The sequence below is a fragment of the Paroedura picta genome, chromosome 1 (genome assembly GCF_049243985.1).
Source record: "Paroedura picta isolate Pp20150507F chromosome 1, Ppicta_v3.0, whole genome shotgun sequence".
NCBI lineage: Eukaryota > Metazoa > Chordata > Lepidosauria > Squamata > Gekkonidae > Paroedura > Paroedura picta.
In genome coordinates, this window is record NC_135369.1 from 194,718,293 (window position 1) to 194,734,375 (window position 16,083).

Genomic DNA, 16,083 nt, shown 5'->3' on the forward strand with positions numbered 1-16,083 from the left:
CCCCTGGTCTGGAAAATCAGTCTCAGGTCGTGTGTGTGTGTGTGTGGGGGGGGGGGGAGATGTTGGCATTGGTATTAACATCAAGCACTTACCATTAAAGAAGTTGGTCTCTTTAAACTGCTTGCTCGACAGCTTTATTTGGGTTCACCAATGGCTTCTGCTCCTGTTAACTGTGCCTCGTCCGCTGCAACCAGAGGCACACGAAATACTGTACCCGTCGTGCACAGTCATCACAACAGTAGGCACTCCCTGGGCTCGTGTGGATGCAGGGAGAGGAAATACACAAGCAGGTACCAGCCGGAAGTGCAGCATTAAAACCAAACCCTGTCCTTTGATCGAAGGTAGTGGCATCGCATCCAGCGCTGTACTTGCAGTGTAGGAGGGACTACCACAATCGTGTCTTTCAAACAGAGTTAACCAAATGGGAATGGAGGGAGAGCGCAGAAGATAGGAAACTGGCAAGTTAAAATCCCAGACTGGATGACTATTAATAACCTACCAGGCAAAGAACAAGCAGGATTCCGCTCTGGATGTGCCTCACTTGACCATTGTATTAGCCTTTCTAGCAGAAAAGTACTCCTTACATCTGAAAGGCAAATTATATGCAGCTTTCATTGATTTACGGGGAGCATTTGATGCCATCAATAGATCCCTATTATGGAATAAATTAGCTGTTCTGGGAATGGACAAGAAGAAGAAGAAGAAGAGTTGGTTCTTATATGCCGCTTTTCCCTACCCGAAGGAGGCTCAAAGCGGCTTACAGTCGCCTTCCCATTCCTCTCCCCACAACAGACACCCTGTGGGGTGGGTGAGGCTGAGAGAGCACTGATATCACTGCCCGGTCAGAACAGTTTTATCAGTGCCGTGGCGAGCCCAAGGTCACCCAGCTGGTTGCATGTGGGGGAGCGCAGAATCGAACCTGGCATGCCAGATTACAAGTCCGCACTCCTAACCACTACACCAAACTGGCTCCAAAAAGCGATTGCTTTTCCTAATTCGTAAATTACACACTTCAAACAGCTGTCAAGTGAGGTTGGACAGTAACGGTTCCTTAACTGAAAAGATCCCGGTCACTAAAGGAGTGAAACAAGGATGCCTTCTGGCCCCATCATTATTCAACTTATTTTTAGCAGATCTTCCTAATCAGTTGGCTGAATCTGAAGGTCACGCACCTAGGTTAAATTCCCACCCTATTCCTCTCTTGTTGTATGCGGATGATGCAGTTCTTCTTTCCATCTCTAAAATTGGGCTCATGCGTCTACTCTCAGCATTCTCATCCCTTTGTTCCCAAAACAGCCTGTTTATCAATTTTGATGATAAAACTAAGATAATGATCTTCTCTAAGACCTGGAAATGCAGCCAATGGAAAGCAGATGGAAATCCTGTGGAGCAAGTAAAATGTTTCAGATACTTGGGCGTTAGTTTTCACCACCAAATGAATTGGTCCTTGCATCAGAAAGTGGCACTTGCCGCGGCAAAGAACCAGTTAAGTGCAGTCTCACGTTTTCACTTTCGTAGTGGGAACCAGTTTGTGCCAGCAGCGATCCTGATTTTTCAGGCGAAGGTTGTTAATCAACTCTTAAATGGGATACCAATCTGGATTGAGTCTTTGAATGATGAGGTGGATTGTATAGCCGCAATTTTCTTTCGTCGTATTTTGGGTCTTCCAAATATGATTAGTCTTGTAATGAGCTGGGACTTGGTCTGTTGTCATCTAGAGCAGTGGTCCCCAACCTATGATCTGCTAAGTGATCCTTTTGTTTCTAAATGGTACTGGCAGATCCAACATAAAATTCACACTCTGGGTATCAACTTGGAGCCTCTGGCTAATTATGAGGAGTTTCAAATATACAGTATTATTAGACAGAGAATCCGTAATATTGAGAGACAGACCATCGAAGCGGGAATCAATCGGACTTGTTCCCCCCGCTTCTTCGGCCTTGCTTCCAATACAGGTCAGGGAGCTACTTATATGCAAAGTCTTATTAACCCACTCCATTGTCGTGCTTTTATGCTTGCTAGATTAAACATCTTCCCATCAGCTGTCCTAGCAGGCAGATACAGCAATGTACCAATTGGGAACAGACTTTGTAAATTTTGCCAGTTAGAGCCTGACTCAGTGCCACTTATTCTGCTCTATTGCCCATCACATTCTATGCTTAGACAACGACTGGTTGTCCCTATCACGATGGACCTTTCTGGCCCTATGGGCAGAATAACCAGACATTTGTTAGCTGATAGGTCCCCGGAAATAACGGAACTGGTGGCCGAATTCTTGGCTACTGCGATACAAAAAGACAGTCGGCTATGCAAGAATCAGGCCTAGACCAGGGGCACCTACAACTGGTGGAAATTACTGATTGCTGGGCATTCTGGAGGAATCTACTGTTGGTTACTGCTTATTTCATTTTCTTTTATTTATTTATCTAGACCAGGGGTAGTCAAAACTGCGGCCCTCCAGATGTCCATGGACTACAATTCCCAGGAGCCCCTGCCAGCATTCGCTGGCAGGGGGCTCCTGGGAATTGTAGTCCATGGACATCTGGAGGGCCGCAGTTTGACTACCCCTGGTCTAGACTATGTAAATTTTATCAATTAATTATAATTATGAATTACCCTTGTTCTTTATATGCCATTAAAGGTTTTTGAATTTTGAATTTGAAATCCCAGGTTCTGAGATGATTCATGTCTGGAAATGACCCCTGATATAAAGCATGTTCTTAGGACTTGACAACTTGTCCTCAAAGAACTAGGGACCTCTCTTCAGTCTTGCTTTCGAGATCTCAAGTAGGCTGCTTGTCCCAGAAGAAGCCATCTCTACAAGGTTGTTTTAAAGATCTTTCCAGTTTAGGGAACAACTCTTAGAGCTACTTCAGAACCTGACGCCCCCAACACATCTTTGCTGCAGGCAGGTAAATCAAGAGGATAGGGACATCTTCATCATCAGTAATAATAATAACTATAACAGTTTAGAGTGGAAAACATTTTATAGAATTTTGCAAGATTTCCAAACTGCATCATCAACTTAAATAAAGGCGAGAGACCCCATGTGAGTTTCATTGCACTAGAGGAAATGCACGGCAGCTGTTTAATACAAAGATTGACGACACACTCCAGAGCAGGGGCAGCCAAACTGGTTCTTCAGATGCTCACGGACTACAATTCCCACAAGGCCCACTGGCAGGGACTGCTGGGAATTACAGTCCGTGGCCATCTGAGAAACCAGAGGTTGGCCACACCTGCTCCAGACAATGGAAGCTGTGTTACAGCTATGTACTCTCTCGGATTTGGTCCACAGAAACCTGAGCGTGGTGCCAAACAGCAGGGAAGAATTCCACAGGCAGAACTGATTGCTCTTTCTCCTCTTACAAAAGGACTCTCTCCCAAGGTCACTAAAGACCCAAGTTTTCACCAAACGCCGCCGAGGGAATTTCCTCTTCTCGCTTCCACGCATTTGCCCTTCTGAGCAACAGCAGCAGCAGCAGCAGCTATCCCACGCTGAAAGGAGCCTGCTGCGCTGCGGAATTATCACCTCTTCTGCTCCCAGATCTCGGCCATGTGTAAGTCCAGGGTGTGAAGGCCTTTCAAAGCTTGAAGGTTTCCAGTGTAAAAAGCTACGTCAGCTGTCACCAACCTATTTCAAATGTAAGAAAAAGGGCTAAGGCAGGAGGCTCACGTGGAAGGACAACGAGACATCATGAGTCAGCTCTTAGTCTCGCTACTGCAAGCTCCCTCGACAGGGTCCCAATCCCCCTCAGTGCCCTTTCCAGAAAGTAGGCAAAGCCATATTAAGGCAGGGCTTGTTCCTGGTGCCCCTCACTCAAAGGGAAGGGCATCCCATAGTACCGTATTTAGTTCTACCCTTTTTTTGGGGGGGGGGGGAGTGTTCTGCCTGAGTGACCCCAAAGGCGGGAGAGCCCTGCACTCGCGTAGACACAGTCCGGAACTCTCAGGCTGACTGAATTTATAAATTAACGTCCATCCAGAGCTGGGTGGTCACTTATAGGTGGGACACATTTACAGCAGAACTTACACCAGCTCTCCCCAGCAGGCTCCTGAAGTCTTCGCAGGGGGCTAAGGAAGGTTGGACTTGGTTAGTCCTTGGAAGGGAGACCACGAGAGAAGTCCAGGGTCCCTAAGCAGAGGCAGGCAAGGGCAACCCATCTCTGAACATTTCTTGCCTTGGAATCCCTTGGCTGGACCATGATGGCACTTTATACCCCTTTCACCATAGATGGTTCTTGTTTTTTGCCCCTGAAAGCCATGTCAAAAGACAGTATCTGCCATCACAACTTCAGCTTACTGACCACACTGACCTCTGTAATCTCTTCCGTGCTGCCTGACTCACCTAGCTATAACTAGCAAGAAGCTTGTTCCTCAGATGGTGCTGAGCAGCATTTTCAAGCCACTACATTCAAACTGAGCTGGAAGTAAGATTAATCAGGCATTGCTGGAGGCATTAAACAGTCAGGGTCGTGGTGGTTCCATTGGAAGTTCTGGGCCCTTGGGGTGTGTGGGGGGGGGGAGGAGTTTAAGCATGAAAATGCGTTCTGCCATCTCCGCAGGCCAACATGTCCTGTTACGTTACAATGTCAGCACTCAGACATGACGATCAGGCAGGTCTGTTTGCAATGGACTCCTTACGTAACCTACCCATTTTGAGGTCCTCCGTCATTGATGACATTTAAGTGGGCCAGCTGCCTCTTCAAATGGAGCTTGTAGCTAGTGTTTATTCGTAAAAACAGCATCTAGGAGACAAAATGGAAGCAAGAAAGAAAGCACTCAAGGTTTTGTTCCCCTGCAGAGCACAGAGTAGCTGAGGGACTGGCCCAAGGTTACCCGGCTACGTTCCCTGGCAGAGCAGGGATTCAAACCTGGATCTTCCAGATCCCAGTCCTGCACCAGGGATCCTCATCGTGGTGCCCACGGACCCCTTTCTTGGGGCCCACCCAGTGTTTTTAGAAAGTAGGTGGGGCTCTTGCTCAACAGGGCTTCCTTCCAAGGAGAGCTCATGGGCTATGCAGATGAAAATGACACCGTTTCCGTGGCAGCCCCCCACAGAGTTGGTCTTATTCTCCTTCCCTGTCTGTCCTCGTGTGCCCTTCCCCTGTGTTTGGGCTTCCCCTGTGTGTGTGCCTCCATCTCCCACGGCAGCCATTTTGTGTCAGAATTCTGTCTAAAGGTCAAAATGTTTGGGGACTTCTCACCACTACACCCCCCAGGCATTCATTTAGCAAGGCATGGCATTCATATCTGCACACGTCTTGTGGATAGGGGGCATTCTCCTCCCCTTAGCAGTCTCCCCCTTCAGACAACTGATCCCTGGCGTTGTGAACTCACCGTCCTGCAGGGACTACAGCTGGGGGCTACAGTGGGGCAGGGAAAGAGGATGGTTTTGTCCTCCCACCAAAGCTTGCTCATAGTTCCCAGAAATTACTGCAAGGAATTCAAAAGGCCTTAGCCGACACCTCTCCCCCCCCCCCCCATTCTGGGAAGATTACAGGTAATTCAATAAAGCAAGAAAGGCAGAATTTCACTGCAGGCATAACTTCAGGAGGGGTCGCTTAGGCCGGCAGACACGTTTTGTGGGTCACACCTATATGTAAACAAACTCCTCAGTTAAAAATGAAAGTAAGACTATTTCAGAGGGTAGCTGCGTTGGTCTGAGGTAAAACACCTGGATTTGAGTCTGGGGGCCCCTCAGAGAGTTTCAGGGGACGATGCTTCGAGAGTCAAAGCTCCCTTCATCAGATGCGAGTGGGAGCGGATAATCCTCGAGTCCCTCTACCCCCGCTGGAAGGCGGGAGGGGCGCTGCAGAGGAAGGCATCGGGAGGCAGAGGTGGCAGAGCTGGGTCAGAGCTCAATCAAGCCCATGGTGTGTTGCAGCGTCCCCTCCGCATCCAGACGCCCTTCTCCACAACACTCTGCTGGCCTTCACGACGGCAAAGGGAGTGCCGATTCTCAAAAACTCATCCCTCAGAAACCTCGCTGGCGTACAGGGCGACTGGGGGAGGGGGGATTTAAGTTTATAATTACGTGAGAATTATCTTAGGTGGGGGTGGATTTGAAGACAGAGGGGAGCAGCTATTTTTGATGTGGAACACATCTTCTAGCACGCCCACCAGGACAAAAATGGGTATGGACACGAAGTCTGTACTCCCGCCCCTGGGAGCGCGCCAGAAGTTGTGGGGAGGTGGCAGGCAGAGGCCAAGGGGCCAGCTGCAAAGCTGGCAGAGGCGGAGATGAGGGCCCCAAAGCCACATGAAGCCCGCAACACATGGGACCACGGTGGGGTGAGAAGCCATTCCTGATGCTGGCTGGAGCTGCTGCGTCAGTGCTGTGGGGCAAGGCGCCACCCCTGAAGCCTGTGGGGGCTGCCCCACAACCCGCGGACTGCCGAAGGGCGGGATGCCACCACTGGGGCCGCCCCGTGATCTGCGCAGCCATTGGGACACCACCCTCACAGTCGGAGGCGGCCATGGCACTCCATGGCACAGGCCCCCCTCAGACATTCCCCTCCATGGCCTGAACCAGCCTGACCTCTCTGGGGGCCTTAGCTAGGTTACCTCTGCTGATTAAGATTCAGAACCACTGCTGGATTACTGTTGGATGTGACTATTTTATATATCAGGTCATTCCATGTATCCCCCAATGATGTTATCTGTAAACTACCCTGAGTCATATGGAAGGGCAGCATAAAAATCTAATAAATAAATAAATAAATAATCGAAAATAAGTTCCTCGCAATGCTTAATAATTATTGTTGGATGTATTTATGGTTATTCCTGAGGAAAATTAAAAGGCATGTGAAATCTGACACTGAAAAAATGGCTCTTTAATATTTTCTCTTTTTTCCAAGGAGCTCCGGCACCTGAATCCAGCTGCTAAGAAGACAAACCACCCAAAAACATGAGCAATCTGCAGGGATAACGGAGCTGCAATAAAAAGAGCACAAATGGTCCCAGCAGCAGGGCCAGCCACAGGCTCCACAGCCACCCCCCCCCTCAACACGACCGTGGGCAGAGCTCATGTGCGGGGTGATCAGCCTGGCCCAGATCCCACACAACATGGCCCTTGTGCAAGAGCTCGTGAACAAGCGGAAACACAAGATGGTCTCCTCAGCCCCGGACTCACCCTTAAGCAAAATAAGCCTGTGCTTGGGCAAGAAGGGGGAGGGGGTGTCACCAAGTCCCTCTCCCCCAGCATGCTCTAACCCTGGGGTAGTCAAGCCGCGGCTCTCCAGATGTCCATGGACTACAATTCCCATGAGCCCCTGCTAGCGAATTGTAGTCCATGGACATCTGGAGAGCCGCCGTTTGACTACCCCTCCTCTAACCTCTTTTGACTCTAGTTTAATATTTTTGCAATTGTCCTTATCTGCTGTGTTTGACATTAATCTGCATGGGGAGTGACTAATGCTTGAAAGGGGCAGCCTTTGGTCTTAATTGGGCCCTGGGCCTTGGCAAGGAACTCTGGTGCTAAATCAGCCGGCCTGGCTTGGATTTGGGAGACGTCCCGCAAGGTGGATTTCATCGACTCCCACCTCCCTCCTCAACAAACGCCTGCAACCAAATCTCCCTGCAGCTCCAGTGGCCTGGTTGGGGGCCCTGGAAATGAGAAACAAGTACCGGATCTTGCCTAGGCAGAGCTTCTCTCCCATTGTGGAGTGGTGGGATCCGGCCAACTGTGCGGAGGCCCTACAGAGAGGCTTTGCTCATGGAATTCACCGAACTGCACCAGACAGCTACTCCCGCTGGCTCACCTGGGTTTGCTCCTCAGGAAGGAGCTCGAATATTGCTTCATGCATCTTCGCCATCTGCTTACAGATGTTCCTGAAGCAGCTGGAAGGGACAGGGGCTTTGACCTCATACTGGAAACAGAAGGAAAGACTGATCACTGAGGGCTGCAGCCCCTTGGAGGAAAGGGTGACTCTAGGGCATTATTTTCCAAGGAGATCCCTCCCCAGGCTCCACCTTCCCCCAGGCTCCAGGCCTTTCCCAACCCAGGGCTTTGCTTTGCTTTTTTGTTTTGTTTACACAGCCAAAAAGCATTCGGACTAAAAACTAAAGAAGCCGTTTCCTGCTGACTGCCTAAACTGCAGTTTGCAGAACAGACCGTGGTGATCTGGAACAATGCAGCTTTTTGGCATAAACTCAGACTGAATTCCGAGAAGTGCTAGATATTTGCAAGATGGGGGTCTCCAGGCTGAGATCCTCCAAAGTCTCTGCATTTTGCAGACACCAGCCCAGAGGTCTGGCTTCTTGAGGCTGCAATACCCAAAAAAATGTCTTGTTAGATTACAACCATAAAAGTTCACCGTTCAATGGTGGTATTTTTTTCTGCCTCTGTGCTATCTACCCTGATCATAACTGCATACACAAATCAATATAAACCACAGTTCTACTCACGGCCGGGTCTTATGTTGGAGAGCGCACAGAGGTCAGGCTAATTTTTAAACATGTTCTTTAAGGCTGAACGGAACCTGCACGGGTCGGGCCCGGACGGTCTTATCCAAACGCAGAAGCTAAGCAAGCTCTGCTCTGGTGAGCCTTTGGAGGGGCGACCCCCAGGGATGCCCAGGGTCACCATGCAGGGGCAGGCAGTGGCCGACCACCTCTGGACCTCACTTGCCTTGAAAGCCCTACAGGGTTGCCATCAACCAGCTGCAACTTGACTGTGCTTTCCACCTCCACCCCCAAAACCTCGTCATACCCTTCAGAATTAATGATTTACCATTTGACCCTGTGGGCGCTTTGGGATGCTAGGCTGAAGACCTCATATAGAGCAGGGGTAGTCAACCTGTGGTCCTCCAGATGTTCATGGACTACGATTCCCATGAGCCCCCTGCCAGCATTTGCTGGCAGGGGGCTGATGGGAATTGTAGTCCATGAACATCTGGAGGACCACAGGTTGACTACCCCTGATATAGAGGACATATCAAAAGCTCCCTGTCAGCTGCTAGACAAGTCTTGCTGGAAATCCTCCCCAGCTCCTCATATTAACCACCAGATTATGAGAATATGGAAAATGGCTCTCACATCCCAAATAACGAATGACATGTCCCTGACATGTGGGAACGAATGACATGTCCCTGAATACCATCGCTCCTATTAAAACAGACTATCAAGATCTGGGGAGGAAGCTCAAGCAAATGGGGGCACAAGTGGTATTCTCTTCAATCTTGCCTGTCAAGGGAAGAGGAATGCGTCGGGAGAGGAAGATAATGGAGGTGAATCACTGGCTGCGTAGTTAGTGCCGGCAGGAGAGATTTGGTTTCTGGGACCATGGGATAGGCTTTCTTGAGGAAGGCCTACTAGCACCTGCACTTATCCAAGCTGGGGAAGAATATATTTGGCAGGAACCTGGGGAGATTCATCAGGAGAGCTTTAAACTAAAGCCACTAGGGGAAGGAGACAATCAACATAGGGAGTGTATGGAAGGAAAACGATCGGAGGCAGCCCAACCGGCAAGGCCAGCTCATAGGGAACCAAAAGTAAAAGGATTCAGATGTCTTTATACTAACGCCCAAAGCATGGGCAATAAAAAGGAAGAGCTGGAACTTCTCATGCTGATGGAAAGGTATGATCTAGTAGGCATCACAGAAACTTGGTGGAATGATTCTCATGACTGGAATGTAATGGTGGATGGATATGAACTGTTCAGAAAAAACAGAATAGATCGAAGAGGTGGAGGAGTGGCACTGTATGTGAGGAAAGGGCTTACCTGTCAGGAAATTCTAGTGAAGGAGAGCATATCTACAGTGGAAAGCATCTGGGTGAAAATAAGCGAGGGGAAAACAAACAGTGTGGTGGTTGGTGTCTGCTACCGACCGCCTGACCAACGAGGGGATGTGGATGCTGCCCTTTGTGAGCAGCTTGAGAAAATATCCAAGCGGCAGGACCTTGTCATCATGGGTGACTTCAATTTCCCAGATGTGTGCTGGGAAACAAACTCTGCGAAGCGTCCTCAGTCATGCAACTTTCTGACCTTCCTGGCTGACAATTTCATTTATCAAATGGTAGATGAACCCACAAGAGGTTCAGCCATACTGGACTTAATACTGACCAACACGCAAGAGTTGGTGGATGAGGTGAAGGAGGTGGGGACCCTAGGGGGAAGTGACCATGTCCTCATGGAATTCCTTTTGAGATGAGGAGCCAAGGAAGCTTGTAGCCAGACGCGGATGTTGGATTTTCGTAGGGCAAACTTTAATAAACTCAGAGACATGTTGAGTGTCATACCATGGACGAGAATGCTGGAAGGGAAGGGAGCATGTGAAGGGTGGGCACTACTCAAACAGGAGCTATTGCATGCTCAATCAATGACTATCCCAGAAAGACGAAAACACTGCAGGAGCTCTAAGAAGCCTATTTGGATGAACAGAGAACTTCAAGAGGAACTAAGAAAGAAAAGGAAAATGTTCAGGAAATGGAGGGAAGGACAGACCTCTAAAGAAGAGTACCTACAGGTTACTAGACACTGTAGATCAATCATCAGAAAGGCCAAAGCTGAGGGTGAGCTAAGATTGGCCAGGGAAGCCTATTGTAACAAGAAAAGATTTTTCAGTTATGTGAGGAGCAAACATAAAGTAAAGGAGGCAATAGGCCCACTGTTGGGTGCAGATGGACAAACTCTGACAGAAGATGCAGAGAAAGCAGAAAGGCTTAGTGCCTATTTTACATCTGGTTTTTCCCACAGGTCAAAGTGTTTAGGCACATCTAGAGATGGCCGTAGCCAAAGGACAGTGTCTGGGTGGCAGGTTAACATGGATAGAGACGTTGTCGAGAGGCATTTAGCTTCACTGGATGAGTTCAAATCCCCTGGGCCGGATGAAATGCACCCGAGAGTACTCAAAGAACTTTCCAGAGAACTTGCACAGCCCTTGTCCATCATCTTCGGAACCTCTTTAAGGACTGGAGATGTCCCGGAGGACTGGAAGAGAGCAAACGTTATTCCGATCTTCAAAAAAGGGAGGAAGGATGACCCGGGAAACTACAGACCAGTGAGTCTGACCTCTGTTGTGGGGAAGATAATGGAGCAGATATTAAAGGGAGCGATCTGCAAACATCTGGAGGACAATTTGGTGATCCAAGGAAGTCAGCATGGATTGGTCTCCAACAGGTCCTGCCAGACCAACCTAGTTTCCTTTTTTGACCAAGTAACAGGTTTGCTGGATCGGGGAAATTCGGTTGATGTCATTTACTTGGATTTTAGTAAAGCTTTTGACAAGGTTCCCCATGATGTTCTGATGGATAAGTTGAAGGACTGCAATCTGGATTTTCAGATAATCAGGTGGATAGGGAATTGGTTAGAGAACCGCACTCAAAAAGTTGTTGTCAATGGTGTTTCATCAGACTGGAGAGAGGTGAGTAGCGGGGTACCTCAGGGCTCGGTGCTTGGCCCATTACTTTTTAACATATTTATTAATGACCTAGATGAAGGGGTAGAGGGACTACTCATCAAGTTTGCAGATGACACCAAATTGGGAGGACTGGAAAATACTCTGGAAGATAGAGACAGAGTTCAACGAGATCTGAACACAATGGAAAAATGGGCACAAATGAGAACAAGATGCAATTTAATGAAGATAAGTGTAAAGTTCTGCATCTAGGTCATAAAAATGAAAAGCATGCCTACTGGATGGGGGATACACTTCTAGGTAACACTGTGTGTGAACGAGACCTTGGGGTACTTGTGGATTGTAAACTAAACATGAGCAGGTAGTGTGATACAGCGGTAAAAAAGGCAAATGCCATTTTGGGCTGTATCAACAGGGGCATCACATCAAAATCACAAGATGTCATAGTCCCATTGTATACGGCACTGGTCAGACCACACTTGGAGTACTGTGTGCAGTTCTGGAGGCCTCACTTCAAGAAGGATGTAGATAAAATTGAAAGGGTACAGAGGAGAGCGACGAAGATGATCTGGGGCCAAGGGACCAAGCCCTATGTAGATAGGTTGAGGGACTTGGGAATGTTCAGCCTGGAGAAAAGGAGGTTGAGAGGGGACATGATAGCCCTCTTTAAGTATTTGAAAGGTTGTCACTTGGAGGAGGGCAGGATGCTGTTTCTGCTGGCTGCAGAAGAGAGGACACGCAGTAATGGGTTTAAACTTCAAATACAACGATATAGGCTAGATATCAGGAAAAAAAATTTCAGTCGGAGTAGTTCAGCAGTGGAATAGGCTTCCTAAGGAGGTGGTGAGCTCCCCCTCACTGGCAGTCTTCAAGCAAAGGTTGGATACACGCTTTTCTTGGATGCTTTAGGATGCTTAGGGCTAGTCCTGCGTTGAGCAGGGGGTTGGATGAGTTCAAATCCCCTGGGCCTGATGAAATGCACCTGTATGGCCCCTTCCAACTCTATGATTCTATGATTCTATAACACATCGAACTAGAAATCTAAATTTAAAAAGACTCCGTTGCTCATATCCTTTTTAGCTGCCCCTGCTATATTTTACTTTGTAACCAAAATATTACTCCCAGGACTCAACATGGATTATTACAGAACAACAAAAGCTAAAAATATTATTGTCAGGCAAGATTTTAAAAAATGCACATGGGACCTACTTGTATTTATCCATGCCGGTCAAAGCATTTATAAAATATAGGCTGTTATGTTGGTAGGGAAAGGAGGAAAAGATGCACAGGGTGACTAGTTCACGGAAAAGTGGGCGTGGTTCCTGATATCCTGGGAAAACAAGGCTCACAACAGGTTCTCTCTCTTCGTTTTGGAAACTTCGAAATAAATGTTCTTTTTTATTCCCCCCCCCCCCCCGTCCCGCTGTCTTCTTTTTTCTTGCTAACAAGAAAAATGTATTTAAAACTGTAATTCTGCTTGCAGGCAGTTTTGTTAGTGAGCCAGGGCTGTAAGAGGACAAGGGCACGCGAAGCCTCACCGGCACTTTTGCTCCCTGTTCACCACTCAAGCGTCAGCCTTCGGGGCCAACAGGTTCTCTGTGACTAAAATCGCCCAAATAGGATTTTCAGTAGATTTCTTTTACTACTCTCAACTGAACCAGCTATTCTTTGTGCTCTAAAACGGAGACAGTTTGATCTTGAATATTCAATTTCCCCCCCTGTCCAACCTCATCTATGTCCTCCTACCAAATTTGGGTGACAGATCCATCATGGAAAGATGGCTCGCTAGTTCTATAACCTTGACAGCCCTTATCACGATGGCCGGGATGAAGGTTGCCCCCTCTCAGGTGCTGGCCAGGAGACGGCAGAAGAGTCCGTTTCAGGAGAGGTTACATTGAGGCTCTGCAGAGTCACCAGATTGGGTACAGCACACCATCACTGAAGGCAGCTTCATGAGGTTCCTCAGGAGAAATTCCTCATCCCACTCTTGCATTCTAAGGGATTTGTCGAAGGGGAAAGTGCATTTCGAGACCTACCAAGCGACTATTTCCCTGAAATTACGTCTACGGTTGTAACATTTTGGTGGAAGTTCTAAAAGTTAGCGTATCCCACTGCAATTGTTTTGTTGTGGCTGTTTATAGATATTTCCCGCTGCTTGTCTTTCTCTTCTGTTTGCTGTAATGCTATGGAATGCCAATAAAGGTAATGAATGAAGGAACGGAATTCAAGAGCCCGAATCGTTGGGTGTATTCGGGACCAAGCCCAGCCAGGTTGAAAGGGCCAGGCAGCAGGAAAGGCCTGCCTGAGACCAGGGAGCGCAGCTGCCAGTCGGTGCAGGCGACACTGCCTTGATGGCTCAGTGGGCCGGGTGAGTCTAAAGCCGCTTCATGTGTTCATTATGGGAAGGGGATGTGGCTCAGTCCTGGAAGAGCCTCTGTTTTCCATGTAGGAGCTCCCAGGTTCAATCCCAGGCACTGCCGGTTAAAAGGACCAGCTTGCCAAGAATTAAGCAGTTTCCAGTAACACTGCTTCCAAATTAAAAGCCTTCATCAGAATTTCAATTGTATCTCATCTAGTCCAAGTCAAATTTTATTTACAGTCATTCAGAGCAAAATTTAAATACAGAAATAAAATATCAAATGAATGCAAAAGATAAACATCTGAGTCTGAGCAGGATGTTCCCTTCAAACTCTCGCCGACTTTGGGAATATTGACATCCACCTGTTGACATCTCTAGACAAGATCTAACTGGAATTCTTATGAAGAGTTCTAATTTGAAGGCACCATTACTGGAAACGGAGAAGTTCCTGATTAGCTAGTCCTAAGGAAACTCTTAGTACTACAAGATAAGCTTGGAACTTCTTTTCTCATACTTTTGCCTCTCACGGTCTTCGTATGGCCAATTTATTTAAAAGGATCAGGCAGATGGCCTCCAGAGACCCTGGAAGGTCACCGTCTATCAGAGTAATACTAACTTGGATGATGGGCGGATTCAGAATAAGGCAAGTTCATGTGTGAGTTATTTGCTGCCAAGAGCAAAACAAAGTAAAGTCCTTTCTAGTCTTTGCCACTGCAGTCCTGGAGCCTGTCACAATTCTGCAGGGCCTGGAAAATGGAGCTGCCAGGTCTCTGCCTGAGGCCAGAGGGAGGAAGGTCACAGGTCCCCCTCCCCGGCTGAGCCAGGCCATGAGCCTGACCCCTCCCCACGGTGGGGAGAATTGTGTGGAGGGTGGAGTCAGGGGTTTTTCACCCCTTGGTAAATTTATTGCTGGGGCCTTGAGGGGGGTTTAACAGGGTTTTAATGGGTTTCATAGGGAAATGATGACTATCTGTAACCCACTATGAGCCGGCTTCCAGGAGCGGTGGGCCAAAAATCGAACTATGAATAAAATAAAACAAAAAATAAAAATAAGACCCAATAGCTTGTATGTATCAGTCCAAAACCACACGGAATTCAACCTATGACTTCCCATGACTGAGACCGGCCAAACCAATTCTACCTCCTTGTTTTGCTGACAGTGTCCATGCTGCCCTTCTTCTAAACGCTCTTCAAGGCCTCTGGCCCCTGGCTCCCTAAGTGCATCAGAACGGCCCAAGGGACGAGCCACGCACTCCCCCTCACCCCGCCTGCTCCCCAACTGGCTCCCTTGGGTCCCAAACTGAGCTCGCCATTTAGGGAGCTGCAAGGGACTTTAGCAAACCAAGCACTATACACTGAGATCACCTAGTTTAGAGAATCATAGAATCATAGAGCTGGAAGGGGCCATACAGGCCATCTAGTCCAACCCCCTGCTCAACGCAGGATCAGCCCTAAGCATCCTAAAGCATCCAAGAAAAGTGTGTATCCAACCTTTGCTTGAAGACTGCCAGTGAGGGGGAGCTCACCACCTCCTTAGGCAGCCTATTCCACTGCTGAACTACTCTGACTGTGAAATTTTTTTCCTGATATCTAGCCTAAATCGTTGTACTTGAAGTTTAAACCCATTACTGCATGTCCTCTCCTCTGCAGCCAGCAGAAACAGCATCCTGCCCTCCTCCAAGTGACAACCTTTCAAAACCTCCTTTTCTCCAGGCTGAACATCCCCAAGCCAAGAAAGGCAAGAAAGGGCGACAGTCTTGCCGATTCTACTCTGGAAGAGCAAATAATGTTTTATGAATGGCCGGGGAAATGCTTTGGGAGGCTGAATGTGGAACTGGATTTCCACTGGAAGAGCAACTTTCCTTCTTGGTCCTTTATGGGCGTTCTAATGTGCAGGATTCAATTCATTTCATTCATCTGGCCTTTAGGGAGCTACAATACCTTAGATCAGGGGTAGTCAACCTGTGGTCCTCCAGATGTCCATGGACTACAATTCCCATGAGCTCCTGCCAGAAAACGCATGGGAATTGTAGTCCATGGACATCTGGAGGCCCACAGGTTGACTACCCCTGCCTTAATGGAAGCATACGCTGCTGGCGCATCGGCCTGCCTTTTGGGCAGCCACAGCTATATAGGACTGAGCTGCAGAGGGGAACAGGACGGTGCTGTTCTGTGCCAGGAGTGGGATTTCAGTCCCGCAGCACCAGCATTCAAGCGTCACCGCTCCCTAAGCCAGAGTAATCAATGCTGGATGAAGGGAGCTGTGACCCTCAAAAGCGCACCCCCACCCTTTGTGTTGGGCTCTCAGGTACCACTGGACTCTCACTGACCTGGATGTCAGGAGGGCGGCAGGACAGCCCCAAT

The 16,083-nt window shown here is 48.3% G+C and overlaps 1 protein-coding gene across 2 annotated transcripts in view; it reads right to left on the minus strand.

The window, feature by feature from the left end:
* Nucleotides 1-2,968: 2,968 nt before the first annotated feature.
* The window catches only part of VPS54 (VPS54 subunit of GARP complex), a 90,943-nt gene continuing 77,828 nt past the window's right edge, over nt 2,969-16,083 (minus strand). For both annotated transcript variants that reach the window (XM_077315558.1, XM_077315567.1), the window contains 3 exons: nt 7,764-7,871; nt 4,654-4,748; nt 2,969-3,634 (listed from right to left, as the gene is read on the minus strand). In XM_077315558.1, coding sequence (XP_077171673.1) covers nt 3,529-3,634; nt 4,654-4,748; nt 7,764-7,871 — 309 coding nt within the window. In that variant the 3' untranslated portion in view covers nt 2,969-3,528. The remainder of the gene's footprint in view (nt 3,635-4,653; nt 4,749-7,763; nt 7,872-16,083) is intronic.